Consider the following 19,896-nt stretch of genomic DNA (forward strand, 5'->3'; position numbering starts at 1 on the left):
AATTTAACCTTATGGGTGAAGAGGAGCGATCACATACTACCAGGAATCGCATGGAATTCTAACACTTGCTAATGTTTTCCACCTGTGCCCCCTAGGTGCCCACTCCAAGACCTTCATCTTCAAGGTCAGATACACAAGAATGCGGGAGAGCAGATTCATTCCAAACTTTACTATGCTTATTCCCAAGAGGTGCGCGGGCCTAATACCGCAGCTGTAATTCAATTACATTTCTCTTGAGGTAATGCCAATAATATTTATATTAGAATTATTCCATTCTTCTGCATAGCACAGCTCATAAATAACATCTGAACTAAGAAGGGAAGAAATATCAGCAGTTTTGATACTATGTTATTATATTGTCTTACATAGATATAGTAAATGTATTATGTCTGCAGTTAGAGCAAAAAAAAAAAAAAAAACCTATAAAAATACGCTAGTACTAAAACCATCCAGCGTCAACTTACCCTGCTACTTCAGAGTTCCACAATCCTTGATTTACAGGAATGAAATCAGGAAAATAGGTATTTGAAATAAAGTTTATAAAAATTAAAAAATTGTTTTTGCCCAAAAGTAACTTTAAATTAAATCTAACATCAAAATTAAACATGATAAAGCAAGGACACAGGGACTTATATTTGTTAGCAATAGCCTCCCTTCTTCGAAAATCAATTTTTAAAATCATACTTTTGAACCAGTAGGGCTCTTGAAGCATTACTAGAGCCCCTCATTGCTGCAGCTTCACTGGCTCTTACACCCTTCCCCACTTCTCCCTTAGCACTTTCCCCTTCCACCTGTCTGATTTCATCTCACCACAGAAGCAGAAGTTTCAGCACACAGTATGATGGGGAAGTGCTGAGGGTGAAGGAGGGAGGGCGAGACCGTATAATAGCCGGTGAAGTTGCAGGAAGGAGGGGTTATAGTAACAACCCCAAAAGACCTTCTGGTTTATTTGCATAATTTTACAAGTGGATTTTAGAAGGAAGGATGCCATAGAACATATAAGATTGATATATTCACGATGCCTGGATCTATGAGTAAGTGCCCCTGGTTTATTATGCTTGATTTTGATACTAGACTTCCTTTAAAGATGGTCATGGAAATGGCTCCTTCTAGTCAAATTTGGGCATGAGCCTAAACCCACCAGAGCTGGGATCATTGTGCCCCTATGGATAGGGGGCTATAGCCATTGTCCTGCAGCTATTCTCTTTAACCTTTCCAACCCAGTTTAGCTATCTACACACTCACAAAACAATATTGGACATGTTAAAATTCTACAAACCCAAGGAAATCAAATACACATTGAATATGTCAACCAATTCCAACAATACAGCCCACTTTTGACCTTGGTCTAAAGCACACAAAATATCAGTTTCCTAACATCTACACTGCTGATCAGCCGATCAGGACAGGCTCGATTTCACTAACCTCTAGGTATCATTTTGTACCAATTGGGGGACCACTGCTGGAAAATGTAGTGTTACGCAGCATCTACTCCATAATAGGACAACTCTGAGGTTGCCACCACAACAGCCACTCTTTGACCCTTGTTCATAAAAGTATTATTCTGTGGAAATATACAAAGAGGTTATCTTTATAGGACAATCCTTTTGTAAGTTTGCTTTAGTTACATTCCCACGTCACAAATTTTCCAGACTTTCTACTTTTCGTCCCCGGTGAGGGGCCTGGCTGTGTTAGCATTGGTCTGCCATCTGATCGTCAGGTTTAGCCGGGGTTAGGAGGTCATAATTTAGGTGATATTAGTAAATGTTTGCTCTCTCTAATGCATCAGAGGAGATAAGGAGCGTTTTAAACGTGTCATTTATCAATTGACCAAACAAAAGACTTTGTCCTCACATTCACTAAATGGATTAGCGACGCGTAGATCTTATTTAACGTCTGTTTATGGGGATAAACATAGACTCATTTTTTTCCCTTTGGCTTCAGAGTAACCTGACACAGGTCTGATTATGAGACAAGGACACGTCTCAATGATACCGAGTACCTGAACTAATCCCATGTTGTCTGACATGTTTGTCTAGGGGCCGTTTAAGGGGAAACATTTCTGTATAGATCCTGTGCCCTATAGCTTAATAGCAGCAATTGTCTTTAAGTAAATAGAAGAAAACGCAATTTATATTTTCAGTCAAACCTAAACCAAGGTCATATGACATCTGATATTGTGTATGGGCTTATGCCAATAACACATATAAATTGGCTGCTGTTACGATCGGTAGTAATCACCTATTAGGTTGTGTCCACATCTGTTTCTAAGCTTCTATTAGGAGCTTCTGTCCAGATTCCATCATAAATCACAGCCAAACCTAGAAAAAAAAAAAACTGACGGATCTATTGTCATGTCAGTTTTCCCTCTTCCTATAATACTTCTTATTGAAATACTTATGGAGGAGTGAAAACAACCGTAGAAATGCAATAAAAGCGCACAAAGACGGGCCTTGTCCCCTTTGCATATATATATGTCTTATATTTGAGCAATGCAAAACACCGGGTGCTTTTTACTGATCGCATGTGCTTTAATGTAAATGCATATGCAATCAGGCTGAGGCCAAACTTGCTCACCTCATGTAACTGCACCCTAAAGGTCAGGAGTCAGAGGAAATAGTGCTTTTTTCTATATACCATACCACAGTGGATCACTCCAATTGACTGCTTGTTAGTTCCTTGTTATGATCACTAATTAAACTTTAAACATTATACTTATCTGAGACTTCTTTCCCATCGTTAGTAGATCATACCAAAAATCATAAAATGGCCCAATAAGAGTCTAATCTCAGTGGTCACCTGACACGGACCATAGGATTAATTTATTAAAAGTCAGTCCCTAGGGAAGAGGCCAGGTGATATTTTTTGAGTCACACAAATATTTTCAAATTTAGGTTTTACCCAAATAGTCACCCAAGAGCCTGGAACACTAAACCCATCGAATATATCTTATCAAATACATAATGGTGTGGATATATTCTATCGGAACCCAATAGAAACAATGTTAAGTCAAAAAGACAAGAAAAAAAGGAAAGAGGTCATCTGACCACGTCTTCATGGGGGACCTCGACATAAGTGCTGTAGCAGAGGTCATGCAGGGTTTGTCCACGTCATAGACAGTTACTTTAATGATTTAAACGTAAAGGAAATCTACCATCTAGATCCATCATGATAAACCAGGGACACTTCAGATAGATCCAGACACTGTGACAGTGGTAATCTTCTCATTAAGAAAAATCCCTATTATTGACAAACTGCACATTAATTGTGGTTTATTTCTTTCAGCCGGAGGTTGTTGGAGTTATTTGAGCGCAATGAAGACCTTCATAAAGTTATAAGTAACCTTCCATGGAGTCATAGTGATCTCCAATGCATAGGTGGAGCATAGAAGAATAGGCTATATGAACTAGTTTGTGCTGAACCATAGAAGCCAATCAATAGTTAATGCCAGGGAAGTTCCTGGGTTTCAGCTATGACAAGGGGCACAGTACTATTATACAGCCCTTTGCATCCGTTTAGGAATTCCGCAATGTTGGGGAGGAAAGCAAACTTCAGACAAAGAAAAGTCTCCTAAGACAAGAGGCCCATTGTTAGAACGTGGAAGGTGGTCAGCCAGGGGGACAGTGAAGACGTACGCTACAAATAGGGAGGGATTCTTGGAATTCCATCCAGGCAGAGGTGGTGAGCCTAGAAAAATGCCTCAGACTAATGGGCTAAAATGTATTCTGAATCTAAGCCAAAATCCAAACAGAACAATTTTAGAACATGTATGAAAAGGTCACATCACAAAATATTTCTTATATCCCACAGATTTAGAAGATTCTTCTCCTGCTGCAGCCTTGGCCTGGAACACTATGGACTATGGAGCATTCCCACCACTGTTTGTACCTGGAACCGCAGTTATATAAGTGTCGTAATTCAATCAGGGCTTCAGGTTCTTTCCAGTTTGACAGATTTATTAGCGGGTGATGTAAACTCCGTTTCTAACACTGGCAGGGCACTTGTTTTCTAACCACAAGTAACATGCCAGGATTTATAGAGAGATTCACTACTACAGTCCATATGATAATGATTAACCGTACCCATAACTCCTGACAGCCTTGAAATGGAGCCAAACTAGAGAATGTGTTTGATATGGAACAGGGAAAGGACAAAAACCAAAGAACTGAACTTGTCAGGTTCTCACCAACTACTGTGCTGCTAATCTAGTGATACATGTTTTTGTCCCCCCCTTGTCTTCTCTTTGGTGAAGAGAAGGATACAACTGGTTGGATGTTTATTTAGGAAATTCTATAGTTTGCCTCTAAACTAAAGATATATGAATTCACATGCCTCTTCAGTAAACTCCTATAGCAAGTCTATAGGTATGAATATAACAGAAGGCAGGTTAGGTTGACTAATGGCGTGCACCACCAAGCTTGAAGACCTCATTGGACTAAATAGGGTCAGTAGTCCTTCATCCTGACAATAGATACAGGACTATTTTATCCAAGATTTTTAATGAAATATGTGAAAGAGACTTGTAGAAGAATTGCTGATAAAGGTGTGAACATAGCCTAAGGGGCGATTACTACCTACCAGAATAACTATTGTCACAAAGCAATCTTAGATGTCATGGTTGACGTAAACCCATACATAGATCAGAGGTCTAACAACCCAGCCTAATTCACTCCGACAGTCCGTATCACATCTATTTGAGACCTCTTGGTCTTTATACTGGAAAAAGCCAGGCTAATAACTGTGGAGCTAACTAAAGTATATCAGGCACGAGGGCAGGAACAAAGGCAATGGGAGCAGCAGGGACTGAAATGGATGAGTGAAGTTTCCTTTTAAAATATACTATCGCAATTCTTAGCTTAGGGCAACTTTTTAGTTATCTCAGAAAAACGATTGAGTACTAGCAGTGCAGACCGTATCAGCACGCCATGAGCTTATTTCATTATATATGGATTGCAGAGGAGAACATACATTAAGGCAGGAATGTATACATATCTGCAAATACTTTGAACTTTATGGTCTGACATATTTACGAGGTGTCACTGAGGAGGGATGTCCTGTTACAAGTATGGCCTCAAAGCTTTATTACATGCATAGATTTCAATGCAGCCCGTCTCCTGTTCCTATAAAGGGCATCAAGATTGCTACGATGGGCTATGAAGAATACCAACCTTTCTTAATCCTTGCCGAGGCAGACTGTCTTGTTGGCCCTTTTTTAGGACTCCCACCACCCATGGTAAGAACCATGACCTGGTATTCCAGCTTTATAAGTTCTATGAGCACCTCATGCCCGAGTGTGACCCAAATAACGGGAATATAAATTATTTTGTGTAGTAGTAGTAAAGTGTTTATTTTAGCCACTTGTAAGTAAAGCAGAAGAGGGCCAAGTGCTGACACTCCCCATGCCTCATCCAGTCTTTGATGTCCGTCTACATGATACACTGTGTATATACAGATGTTCCAAGCTGGTGATAAGGTAGATACTTTTCTGGGTCATGAAGGGTTTAGCCCACATATCTGTCACCCCCGACGTGCCCCTGTCCTGATAATGACTGGCCGAAGGCTCACAGCATTGAAGCTTCAATTATCTCTTTTCCCATTTCTTCCAGGTTTCTTTTTTTAGCTTTTTAAAGCTCAGTTTATAGTAACATTCTCGAAAGGAAATCAGCGAATTGTGAATGTGCGCGTGTTATTAGCAAAATGGGTCATTAACCTCCTAGACACAGCCGGCCGTCCAGTACAAGTGTAGCCTTGTGCCAAAAACACTACAGCCCTTTACATGCGGGCAACTTGGAGAATGGTGTACGCTTCAAGAAGAAAATATGAATCGTATTAATCACCATTCGCATGACCGTGATCTAACACTGAGCTTAAAGTGAAGTGACTCTTCCACATCTGATATTTGTATGGGGTACGTTTACTGTAATACTGTGTTGCATTACTTGATTAGAGAGGTTTTCTATGTAGCTGATGTAATGCACTCTGTTCAATTACAGACCCATAGCCCTATATATAGGAAGAGGTGGGGGAGGGGGGACCTTCATCTCCCCTATAGCTATGGGATAGGTCCACAGAAATGCTATATTAAATCAAGTTTATTATAATAGACAGTGCAGGCTAAACTGTGTTCCTCTATTTATGGTTTTTGTACATATTTGGGAGAAAACACAACATTCCAGCTTCAATAATATACAATGAGTGGCCTCATCTACATTGAAGCAGCTCATGCTCAATCCACATAATATCCTGAGCCTTCATTAGAGCCGAATGTCGAGTTGATTTGACAATTTACTGGCATACATGTCCCTAATAGGCTCCCTAAAAAGGAGAAGTACATTTTTAATTGTATGAAATAAAGTCAATAACACAACTATATTTCATGATTCAAAGCTATAGTCATGTATACAAACCTGACAGCAACCAAGACTCTTGTTTGGCTTCTGTCCGGCGAACAGAGACCTACAGATATGTTTGGCTTATAAAGTAAGGACTATGCCAGACATAGGGGGACATTTATCAGGACTTTTTGGTGTACAAGTCCTGTAATAAATCGCAGTAACTTTCCTGTAAGTCCGTTTTTTTCCCCATCTCGCTATCTCCATGCCAAGAAAGTTAAAAAAAAAAAAAAAAAAAATCTCATCAATTAGCTATAGATGCTCCAAAATGATGTACCTGAAAAATTCTGCAAAAAGTCCCAATGTGTCCACATTAGTCAGCCAGCCATTATTTGCCAGCCTACTGTATTTTATACGGATACGGTGACATACATGCACATACAGATGAAAATTTTCACGAATTCACAGATTCATACAGCACCGAAATACAGGACTGGAGAAATCACGTGACTATGCAAATCTGTTTGGGATGGCGCTCCTTCCATTCTATGCCTGGCTGCGTGCCCATACAGCAGTTTACAACCCACTTATGCGGTATTAGCAAACTCAGGAGAAATTGGGTATCAAACTGTCATTTAATCCATTGTGAATGTTACATTTTTGGGCTAAAATTAATGTATTGTGCAAAAAAAACCTCCAATTTCTAAATCGCATCTTCCTTTTGTTTTAACCCCTATAACAAACCTAAAGGGTTAACAAACTTCTTCAAAGTGGTGTTTCATACGTTCAGGGGTGTAGTTTCCAGAATGGGGTAATTTATGCTATTATTTAGGCCTTTCTTGAAAGCTGAGCAGGTGCCTCTAAATATAGATTATGGAGATTTTTTCAAAGAAATTAAGCCTCAAAAAATTCTAGAAAAATGAATGAATGCTTAAAAATTCTTTGCAACATAAAGCAGACTTTTAGGAAATGTATGTTATGAATTAATTTGGGTGGTATCACCATCCGCCTGAAAAGTAGAGAATTTAGATTTTTTCCATAACTAAACACAAAAGATATCAAAATTTTTAAACTAATTTGCAGCACAATATGTCACACGTAAACAATATCAATATTCCCTGGATATGTTAAAACGTTCCAAAGCTATAACCACTTCTAGTGACACAGGGCAGATTACAAAAATGGGGCCATATCCTTGAAGGGATTACTAGATTGTATGTAAACAAACAGATGTGCAGAACCTAAAAAATATACCCCATTGTAAAAAAAATAGTATAACAGTATAGAGCAGGGGGTGACAAGAAAATGCAACTAGTAATGGACTCTACAAGGAACTTTGAATAGGTCTTGTAAGCCTGAGTTAATTCTCCTATACAAAAACTATGTGAACACTGTAAATTACAGGGTTTCTCAATAAAACACATGTTTTTGCATTATAGGCACCATCAAAATAAAACAGAAGTGGCAAGTACTGGAAACATCATCTAGGGTTTAAGGGGAACTCCAAACTGTGTAAACTGGGAATCACTTTAGTATAACTTTTTATTTTTGTTCTATATATTGTTATATTTTGTTACATATTGTGCAGTGTTCTGACCCTTTGTTTCAGCAGTTGGCGGAACTTCTTGATATGCGTTTTGCTGAAGGGTGGACGTCGTCAAGTAGTCAACACCAAGTCTGGGATGAACTTTGATTTGGATTGGAATCTAAACATGAACCGTTGTGCCGCCACATCACTAAAGATAGCGGTATATATCATTTTATGGGAGTCGAGTGAAAACTTTTTTCCATCAACTCTATTGGGAGTTAAAAAAATGTTAAAACAGGGGAAGCGGCCCCAGGCCAAGAGAGTTTGCCGATGTAATTCTGTCAGGATAAGATTCTACATCTCTATAGGGAGTTGAAGTGAAGACAGGTTATGGACAGTGACAGACAGAAATGCAAAGTGCTCAGTATGATCTGTCGTCTTACAGGATCCCAAGACAATTACAGCCAAAACCGTAAGTAACAAGAAACAGGAGGCGCACACAACAGGTTACCACAGACGTAGAACCACCGCACTTGTGTCTCCCAGTTGTGGGATTTTGGTTAAATGTAAACTTGTCAGGAGATTTATTTGTGGTCTCATTTGAGAGCAGGAGGGAGAGAAGACTTGGAGCAGGATTTTCAAGTAAAAAGCTAAGTAAATCTTCTAGGAAAGAGTAGGAGTCCTGATCACACCCCCCACCACCACAAATTTGGACCCTCACGGTCTCTCCTAGGAGGCCTGCCAGGATTTGCTCTCTAGAAATCTTTGTAGGCCATAACCAAATTTGTATTCATCCCAGCAACGGAGTTGGTTAAAGGAAACCTACCACCACTGATCTACCTATTAAGGTAGATCCAGTGGCAGGTTCCTCTAATGTATAGTAGTTTAGCCCTTATTAGGGCTAATTCTTTCGTGGCCCAAAACTTTTATAAATTTTCATTTCCCCAATATGCAAATTTCCTAAAGAGGGGCATGGAGTAGCCAACACTGAGGCTACAAGGCGTGGCTATTCCACGCCCCAGTAGCCTCTTGCGTTTCCACCTATCTATGCATCTTCAGCGCGCAACTATGGGCAGCTGTGCGCACTCGTCTGCTAAGCTGGGCTTTGCTCATGCGCAGAACGCCGGCTGCACAGTCTCGGCTCTGAAGCCGGAGCTACTGCGAATGAGCAGAACCCAGCTTCGCAGACGAGTGTGCGCAGCACGCAAGAGGCTACTGGGGCGTGAAGTAGACGCACCTTGTAGCCTCAGCTGTGGCTACTCCACGCCCCAGTTGCCTATTTAGGAAATTTTCATATAGTGGGAATGAAAATTTATAAAAGTTCTGGGCCACTAAAGAATTAGCCCTATAAAGGGCTATACATTTGAAGAACTTAATAGGAAGGTAAGTTGGTAGGTTTCCTTTAAGTGGCTTAATTATAAATTACATTTCAGTAACATTCCAAATTTCTGTCACAAAAAGTAACCGTCTTTTGCAACACCCATTCACCTGACTACCCTTAAATATATAGGCTGTGTTGTCATGATGCACAGAAAACTATTAACTAAGTAACAGCAGGACTGCATTTGTTTTGTCTTGTAAGAGTAAAAGATAAATTTAACTGCTACTTAACCAGAGCCTAAAAAACAAGAAAGTCATGTGCTAATAGTAAATAGGAAGGCAGGTCGTGTAATCATTGTCTCCTGACCTGGCCGGGCTGCTTGGAATTCCAATGTGTCAGCTCACAGCTCTCCTATAAAGAGTCCAGGGTATCACCTCTCCTGTAAATGTATAGCTAGGGCTCCGGTACTACCAAAACACCTGACCATCCTCAGATCCCGTGCTAGCATTCCCAGACGGACAGTCACATTTTCTCATTGTGTGGTGTGGTAATAAATTCGATGTGGCTCCAGCAAAACCGCAGGGACCACAAAAAAGGAAGTTCTCTTCGGAGTTTCTGCATAATATGATCTCCAAAGAACTGATTTACATTGCTCAGAGCCATCATCACGTTCAAGTTGTTTCTATTTACATAGATTTATTTGGCGTTTTTTTTATAGAATACTATATATTCAATGGCATTGAACAAGGACTACATCCAGATCGAGACCTGTCCACAGAGGAAACATAAAAGTTGCTCGAATAAACCCATATGAACATACAAAGAACATGTAAGCGTCTCCCTGGCAATATCTAAACCCATGGCATGAATTTTGCCACCATGTGAATTTTCTCCTGGAAATTTTCACAAGCCTTGTGGGACAACAGCCATGTTGACAAATCGGTCACTTGACTGAGGTTCCAACCACAGACTGCTCACAGGATTTAGGTTTCTATCAAGACTAAAAGCTCCAATACACAGTCAAATGTAGCCCCAACCTGGTGATTATGGTGGGGCCATTCGACCCTGAAATGGGAGTGTGAGTTTGCACTTTAGGCAATTATCAAGGGAGAATTTCAACTACACCACTGCTTGGTTGTGGGAACTTAAGCCACCACCTGCAGAGTTTGGATAGTTACTACTCTTCTTACCAAGATAAAATATTCCGGGTTCTTCTCATACTCCTCTAATCTTAGCTGAGAAGCTAAGAACCTGTGCACATATGATTGGGTCTGAGCATAAGTGCGTAAATGAGTCAAGAGAGATGGCTGGCAGTAGTAATACGTATGGCCAGTCAAAGGCATGGATAAGTCATAGATCCTAACAGAATCTGTTGACTTTCTACCTACAGTACAGATAGGAAATTCTATGTGGATAGAGTAGATATCTGGTCCCCTTGGCACTTTATATACTAGTGCCCTTTCCACGAGGTAAGAGACCAGTATGTGGGTATCCAACCCCCAAACCATGCACTGATAATCTATGACCATCTATCTTTTTGGGTGCTTTTAAGCAATAAGACCTATTCAGTTGAAGTTCACTATACAGAACCTTCTGCTTTCAATTCTGACCACTCTAAAAAGTCTGATACCTTGAGGTTCTAATCATTGTTCGACCTTAATTGATCACAAACGGATAACCTCTTCTGAGGGTAAACTCAGAGGAAGGGGGGGAGCACTTGAAAGTCCAGAAAACCACCTTAGCAATAACCTTATGGTTTAAATCCAGCTCCTTCATGGCCGAAACTATATTACAGGTTAGTAAGCAATTACCTGTAGACATCCTCTTGTCTCAGGAAAGCATTATCCAACAGGTGGAAATCCTTTCAGGAATAGGAAAAGGTCTTATGTGTTAAGTGACTTTTCCACTACATTCTCCTCAACATTTAAGTCTTAAAAAGCTCCAACTTGTTACTCAGGGATTATTGATGCAGACCACAGCTTAAAGGACACCTGTCATCAGGTCTGTGTCACTAGTCCTGTCACCTCTACCTGTTGGAGCAGCTCACAAGGATCCATCCCAGCCTTTATCTAGTTATTTCATACATTATTCATTGTAAAATCATCTATTCTTTATCATGTAAATGAGGCTGGTCACATGGTCAGAGGCAGTGATGTCACCCCTGTTACCCCTCCCCTCTCCTCCCCTGCTCATGTCTGTGTGTAATGTATAGTAAAGCATTGCTAGTGTGTGTGCTGCATCTGCTGACATGCTGCATCCTCCTAATATACAGGTGAGACACAGACATCAGCTACACATGAATCTGACATGTTCTGCTATAACATGGCTGCCTGGAGCTGCTGTATCTCCTATACACACACACATACACACACAGGCTGCAGGGGGCGCCAGCACCAGGAAGCACATCATTATACAGCCTCACATCATTATACAGGCTGTCAGTCAAGCACTGGGGGTGTGGCTGTACCTCCCACTCATGAATAGAGTGGACAGCTTGAATATGCTAATGCTTCATTGGACATTTCACAGGTCATTTGCATACAGCTTTAGGACCTCATTGCTTAGGTTTACAGGCATGTAGAGGGACAATGAAGGGATAGAGGCAATGCTCTCTAATGGCAGTTTATGAAAATATATTTAGTTTAGGGGGGTTATTTTGCATGACGGGTTCTCTTTAAGAAAGAGTAATCTATACAGCACTTCAGCCATAAAGTACTTTGTGTAGAGAACTCTTAGTTCCTTCAAGAACACCAGATACGGACATCTTGTAACCAGAGCATCTCTAAAACACATGAAAAAAATATTACCAGAACAAACAAGGCATTCTAAATCCATACTTAAATTATGTATGTCAACCCTGAGATATCTCGGGGGGGAGTGACTAGGATTTTCCTTCAGGTCACTGGAATGCTCTCACAATTACGGCCTTTCAGGTGTAACCACAATGTGCTGATTAGGAAATGAAAATTAGAACTATCCCTTAGGTAAAGTAAGCCATGATAAGACGTTCTTCCTCCTTGTGTCCTGTGGTCAACATGACAAAGTTGCAAAACGACTCAAACACGTGACTATATGTAGACTTATTAATTTGGCCCTGAGACGTCTTGTGTGGTCTTGGGTGGACAAACTTGACTGACTGAAGCCAAAGATTGAATTTGTAGGGTTGGTGTTACTCATGAAGTCACCACCTACATTGAGAATAGCACAAGGGTGTGAATGAGCCATGATCTGAGTAATTAACCCATTGTGCCTTATCTCTTCCTTAGAGTGCCCTGGCTGTGCACCGATGATCAGTGACTTTAATGTTTTTATAGCAGCTACATGGGCTGTCATGTGGAAAGCAGTAAACATTGACCCTTTATACCTATAGTAATGGAATTGCCAACTGGCCACTTCACTGTCACATGATTATATTAGGCTAATGGTACATTTACGACCTTATAGATTAGATTTAGGTACAATAAAGATGAGTGCTTGGGGCTCTGGTCTTCGATTTCAAGATTTTTTCCGTTTTCCTGAAATACCACATACATATGGCCTGGGTAATCCTAAATTTAGGTTTGTCTGAAACCGGCAGTAATTCTTCTGTGAACATCAAATGCGAAACATCATACAACCAAAACAGTGAAGTGAATATTATTGATTATTTTGTGACAATGGGGCAGAGAGATACTTTAGGTAGCAGTCAGTTCTTAAAGTTGATGTGTTGGAAGATTGCTGTAGCTCCAGTATTCAATCGTTAGTAGCTACCAAAGGTGACTGAGTAAAGGACAACTGGTGAACCAGCAACAGGATTACTATGGCTGATGCATGTTTGGAAGTGATCCCACAGTGATTGCTTGCAAAAGAGGGTTCCTTCCATATATGTAATTAGGGTACAGAAAAATAGGTTTTCCAAGATGGGACATGGAAAACCACACTTCTTATCTACCTTGTAAGGCAGCACCTTACCATCAGCCATGACTTTCAGGAAGCCCAATGACATGGATTAAAGCCAAACCAATATAAATATATATTCCAACAAGAACAGATTTCCAACTGTGGACAGCGCTGTTTTGACCCGCTTGCGTCTCTAAGGAGAACTCTTACTCCCTGACCCTAGAGAACATGAACACAATCAAAAAGGATCCCTTGCATGGGTCTTCTCCTGTAGAAGGAACTGAGTGGCGTCCACTCTCGTTGTCCATGTAATAACTATTACTTTAAAAACTGTGAGGTCTGGAAGCAAAGAGCAGGACCATGAAACATTGTAAAAACGAATCAAATCAATTTAGACAAAGTATACAGGGGTTTGGACCTGTTCTCCAAGATGTACTAATTCAGAAAGGTTAATCTGGGCTTGAGAGCTTGTTTTTTGAAGCAGGGATTTAAAAGGCACACTTGGTAGGATATCTTATGCATCTGGTCTGACCCAACAGTTTAATGGTATCCTTCAACCCCCTAATACTCCAAAGGCCAAAGCCAACTATTTCAACTGGTTCGGCCAACCTAAATGTGTGACACTACTTCAACTCATGTGATACAATATTCGGTAGACAGAATTGGACAGAACTGTTCTTGGGACACAAGTTGCACTTTGAGTCAAGCCAATCATAGATTTCTATAAAGGAGTCTGTACAGACAGCGCTCAGTCTTATGAACGTTCAGCTGGTAGCTACATACAGTATGTGGATAGGAACCCCAAATTCAAAAATTTGATCCTTAGATGGCTGTTGGCCGAGTATGCATGGACCTGAAGGTGTCAGAGGAGAAAGCCTCTGCAAGACATTATATGGTCAGCCGGACCAATCAAAATCAGGAGGTTCGGCCAAATGTGTTCGTGAACGTCTCAAAAAAGGAACACTTTTGCCAGGAATGTTCCTTTAAGCCACTCAACTAAGTAAAACTAATAAAACTACCGTATAGTCAATACCACATTGAACAAACTCATGAGAAAAAGGGATGGATGTGTTAGGTAATGGGTAGGTTTGCCTATGTACGTCTTAATTATTGCAGATATTCTAGGTTACAATAGTATTATTACAGGATCTAGGGAAATATACATCTGTTTAAGCTACAATAGTAAAGGAATGCATGGGAAGAAAGCGCTACTATTATCTTAACCCATTTGAACAAAGGGTATCATTGGGCAGAGAGCTAAAGTCAACACCTTTAATGATGTGTTAGAAACAAATTCACAATAGGCATTTGATACCTCTCAAGCAAGACTCTATGCAGAAGACATGGTGACTCGTACGGCTGAGGTTGTTCTAGGTCAGTGACGGGGTTCCAAGGTCACTCGTATTCAATGGAGCCGACATGCCACTATGGTTGGACTGGTTACCAAATTTGTAGTGTGCTCATAGAGGATCTGAGTTTTCTAAAATGTCTAGTTGAATACATTGAATACGTTGACTACAAAAGAACAAATCTCTCAGTATAAAAGGGGAGTTCTGACACAATTCTTCTACAAGTCTTCAACAATTCTCAAAATAATGGTACCACCAAACCCTAAGGTCTAAGTAATCTGGCCCATGAAACCTCTTATGCCCATTTCTCATGAGTGTGGGCTTATCGGATTTCCTGGATGAATCTGGAAACACTGAACTAGGCAGGGTCCATTCAGTCCAGGGATTTGAGGCTCGGTCTGGGAAATCCGTACTCGGATCAAACTCGCTGCTGGGCAATGGGCATTAGCACCACCATAGTCTACCAAAGACTCTCTTACTAGATGCCAATTGTGTTTCAGGGATTATTTGGGTCATAACTGATTAATCCTCACCAAATTAACTGTCAAATTTGGGGTTTTTAGCAGCAAAGTCATAGAACATACTATAAACATCTGTCAGGTCGTGTTCCCACCATCTGTCACGAGAATGGGGGGGGGGCACTTGAACTTGGCCATTGCAATAGTATGACAGAAACAAGGAGAGCGCTAGATATGGATTAGCCCAATAATACTGTGTAAGTTACAACAAGTAAGATAAGTGATGAAAGAACAACTTTACAACCAATTGGTCAGGTGACCTTTAAGTGGTCAAAAAAAATAAACGTAGATTTGACATCCCTGTTCTTCATGGTGATCCTTGGGTATAGGAGACAGCTACTAGTCAATACCCAGAGATACAAAATATTAACAATCTCAAAAACATAAAAAAATACAAGTGGTGGATGTCTCAGCAGCATCAAAGGTTCCCTTAACTTTGGGAATCATAGTACCATCCTCAGATATAATAATAATAATAATAATAATAATAATAATAATAATACCTTTACTTATATAGCGCCATCATATTCCGCAGCGCTGCACACAGCTAGTTAGATAAAGTTATCGCTATATGGGGAGATACACCCCACTACTACAACCTTACCAGGGGTGCAGACACTGAGTACCCTATACAGGCAGTCCCCGGGTAAAGTACAAGATAGGTTCCTTGGGGTTGTACTTAAGTGGAATTTGTATGCAAGTAAGAACTGTATATTTTATCATTGCAGATCCAGACAAATTTTTTTGCCCCAGTGACAATTGGATTTTCAAAATTTTTTGCTGTAATGGGACCAAGGATTATCAATAAAGCTTCATTACAGCCACCTTACAGCTGACCATTGCATATATTACAGCATTGAGAGAGCTTCACCAGAGGTCACAGTGGTCAGAGGGGTCCGTCTGTAACTAGGGGTCGTCTGTAAGTCGGGTGTCCTTAAGTAGGGGACCGCCTGTATGCATACATATGTAACTAGGCATCACTCATACTGGGACATGTAGTTCCACAGAGTCTAGCAAACACCTGCAAAGTGTCAGATATGAGGGTATAATCCAGGCTGCTGCCATCTTACCTGCCCAGCTCCTTGCCCACCACACTGTAGTGGTCAGTGAAAGGCTCCGTCCTCAGGACAGTCTGAGTGTGAGTGACCAGGCTGCTCTTATCCATCATTCCAAGTGCAAGTGTCCTAAACTTGTGAGAAGTGGAGCAGAGACTACCCGCACAATGCAGTGTATGGGCAGAGCTCAGTGTCCTGTGCCGGCAGCGGCTGCCGGGGGCGCGGACATGATGCACGGCGTCTTGTAGGTTTCCTTCCTCCTCCACAGCTGCGGGCTGTCTGTATACACGGCGCTGCGTGCACAGCACTACACATCTGCCGGGCCAATCACAGCCGCCGCACAGCGCCCCCAGCGGCGGCACCGCCGAATCACAGCCTTGTGTACATAACGTAAGACATATGCTACATCCCAGCCTATAGTCACTTTCCCACAACATTAGGATTGGAGAGATACTACCCTCCCCATTGCTGTAACTGTGAGGCAGCCATTACTATATAGCATGTATATATATGGCTATACCCCAGACTCTTCTCACCAGTAAATTAGCAGGTGACCTGTGTACAACACAAATAGCATGTCATATAGATGTATATACATTGTAAGCTCTTGTAAACACGCACCCTCATTCCTATGAAGTGTTGCGCTTTCAAGACGCGTTCACATGGTGCTGTACTGCATGCCGTTCACTGTTGCTGTGGTGCTTATAGTCGCTGGGGCTGGTTTTTGGTCCTTGCTGGTTATGTGCTGCGGAGGACACATTTACTAAGGCTCTTGCGCCAGTTTTCTGTCGGACTTTGCACGTTCTTTGTGTTGCTGGGATTGCATCGCACATTATTGTTTTTGGCCGCAGCTGCGCTGATTTCCATACAACACAAATTGGGGGCATGCCATCAGACGATCTGACTGATTCAGAAGGTGGGTGTTCCGGTGCTCAGGGGGACCGTGCGCCACATTTATCATGCAAAGTCTGACAGAAATGTATCCCATGCCACATGTTAAAAAAAAAAACGTTGCTGCACTCTTTCTGGACAGCGAAGGGAGCAGCGGATTCATGAAGAATGGGCGCCAGAAATCCTGAATCTGGTGCCCCATGCACACTACACATAGTTCAGTTTGCACAGTTGTTAGTAAATGTGCCCCCATGTGTTGCCGCTTCCAAAAGCATAGGGACCCTTTAAAACAAATTTTGAAGACATAAGTGGACTCATGCACTTTCATCATATGTAACTAAGAACCTTGTATTTGATTTATCAATTGAGCCTAGCAACAATTAATCATTATACAATAGGTGAATGGTCGATTCGGATCTTTCACTCCACCTATTGCCATTGCTGTGTAAATTTTTTTTTTCTGTTTGTATATGTGCCACATGGGCACTAAAATGTTGCAGTACATGATAACCCTATTCAAATAAAAATGTATTACGATATTTTGTACATTTATGAAGTCAAAAAATCTCCATACTATACCAGAATAGAATCTCCATGAAAACAATGTAGCGTTCATGTCTGCAGTCTGTTTTGAAATATTCTTAGAAAAATAGTCTTAGAATAAGAGTTTTAATCCCGACAGATCTGTCAGATGACAGACACCAACATATCCAACAGATCCCATTGACAATAAATTGAATATATTTTCATGGTTCTAACAAGGTGTCTGTCATTTTACTGGTAAAAAAAATTACACAACATACTGCATTATTTGGTCTTTCATTTTTGAAGAACTCTGCTAATGCTGCTAATGTGGCTCTTAAAGGAAATATGAGCACAGCCTTATCTGATTTGTGAAGAACAGAGGTCAGTGATTAAGTGTGATGTGCCCATTGAGATGACAGTAAGATTCTACTTAACGGGGTACTCCTATGTTATGCTGTTTATAGGTTAGAGACCCATTCTAATATCTGAGACCCATGATAGTCATGAGAATGATAGGGACCAGAGAGTAAAGACTGATATGAGAGTTAGAGAGCCTAGGAATAGAGCATCCATAAAATGGTTATGAATTTTATCACATAGTCCTTTTATAGCAATACAGATGTTTGGAAATTGAATGAAAACCATAAGCAATAATAAAAATAATAGATCTTTATTTCTATAGTGCTTTACAGATCATGGGGTAAATTTACAAACAAGATATTGGGGGTCATTTCGGGACGTGTTACCCGAATATTTCCGATTTGCGCCGATTGTACCTGAATTGCCCCGGGATTTTGGCGCACGCGATCGGATTGTGGCGCATCGGCGCTGGCATGCACGCGACGGAAATCGGGGGGCTTGGCCGAAAGAAAACCCGACGGATTTGGAAAAACCGCCGCATTTAAGAAAAAAAATGTGTCGCGAAAATTACACTTACCTTCACCAGGTATAGGCCGGTGAATTTCAGGGCATTCCAGCGCGCCTCCGGGGAACTTCACCGCAGCAGCGCCACCTGGTGGACGGCGGAGGAACTACCTTAGTGAATCCCGGCCGGACCCGAATCCACCGCAGAGAACGCGCCGCTGGATCGCGAACGGACCGGGTAAGTAAATCTGCCCCATTGGGAATGAAGGCCCTATGGCGCACAGATATACAAATGTAGAATCAATCTTCACCAGTGCTGGCATAAAATTCCTAAATCCCATCCATAGAATAACATGAAAGTATAAGAGAGTATTTCAAGTCATTTAAGTTGTAAGTGAACAGCCGGATGCATGAAAACATTAATGTGCATGGCATTGTACAGTAACCACATAATAAAAAAGTAACCACAGCCCAACCCAGTTCTGAGCAACAGATGTGTAAATAAATATCACACCACAGTCATCTTTGTAACGTTCAGATAGATTGTTCCTGTAGGTATAGTCCATAGCCGAAACCTCATTTGTAGCTGTTGGGTTCCAATGCAAAATCTCTATAGGTCCCCTAAGCATTGATGTTTTCTTGTATGGAGAAGAGAACCCATATGAGCCCCCTATACCTCCTGGGCTCAGGTGTGAGTGCACCCTCAGAATCTCTTGGTCCCCAACTCCTTATATGAGAACCGAGCTGTGTGGAGCTATAATATACGGTAAGGTTGACTATATACATTAAATTCATATCGGAAGAACCAACATATGTTAGGAAAGATAAAGGTTGGGCAACTGGCTTTTGTTCTCCGAAATCAGATTCTCACCCTCTACACATTTAAGGACACATGGGCCAAGCATGCATGTAGTGAAGTACTGTATGGTCTACTTAATTGGTGGTGGTTGCTGGGAGTTATTGCTCTTAAGTTCAACCATTAACACAGCTAAAGGTCGTACAATGTGGGAAACTCTAAGATGGCATATAATGTCGTATATGCCATATAAGGATATTTCATTATAAATTGCACAAGTTAGATAGGTTTGGGTATATAGGCTCACACTTGTCATGTAGGGGAAAGGTGTTTAACCGCAAATAGGCTACTTCCCTCTACCGACCCCATAATAGCCTCATCCGTCTTTACAGCATGTACACCAAATTTGGAAAAATACACATATATGAACATTCTGTCCCCTCCAAAGCTACAAATTAAATATTTGACATTTGCTATTTAAAGACAAACCTTTTGATGATATGATCATAATGGCCACCAGACACAATGCCACATTATAGTCTTAATAGCCAAGTGTAATGTATTCTAAGTAAATTGATCCCAGACTTTCCTGTAGTAAATGCTTTTCCCCTGAAAAAAAAAGATTGTGTAAGACAAAGTGTTCATCTAATGGGGTGAGAGTCAGAGACATAAGTGGCTGCTGGGTCTCTGCGTGTCTTCTCATTGTATACAGAAAGGGGTCCAGACTGTGTCTATTCAGCACACTGGCCTATGTACAGCCCTCTTGGATTCTCCAGATTCCTTTGTATTTTCCATGGAAATTGCAGGAAACAATTAGAAAACAAAAGGGCCACTGCAG

The 19,896-nt window shown here is 41.0% G+C and overlaps 1 protein-coding gene across 1 annotated transcript in view; it reads right to left on the reverse strand.

Moving 5' to 3' along the window:
• The window catches only part of LOC140064640 (serine/threonine-protein kinase 17A-like), a 31,605-nt gene extending 15,325 nt beyond the window's left edge, over positions 1-16,280 (reverse strand). Inside the window, exon 1 of the mRNA XM_072111728.1 lies at positions 15,998-16,280. Within this exon, the coding sequence (XP_071967829.1) occupies positions 15,998-16,095 (98 nt within the window). The 5' untranslated portion in view covers positions 16,096-16,280. The remainder of the gene's footprint in view (positions 1-15,997) is intronic.
• Between the last annotated feature and the right edge of the window lie 3,616 nt (positions 16,281-19,896).

The sequence above is a fragment of the Engystomops pustulosus genome, chromosome 6, assembly GCF_040894005.1.
Source record: "Engystomops pustulosus chromosome 6, aEngPut4.maternal, whole genome shotgun sequence".
Classification (NCBI taxonomy): Eukaryota; Metazoa; Chordata; class Amphibia; order Anura; family Leptodactylidae; genus Engystomops; species Engystomops pustulosus.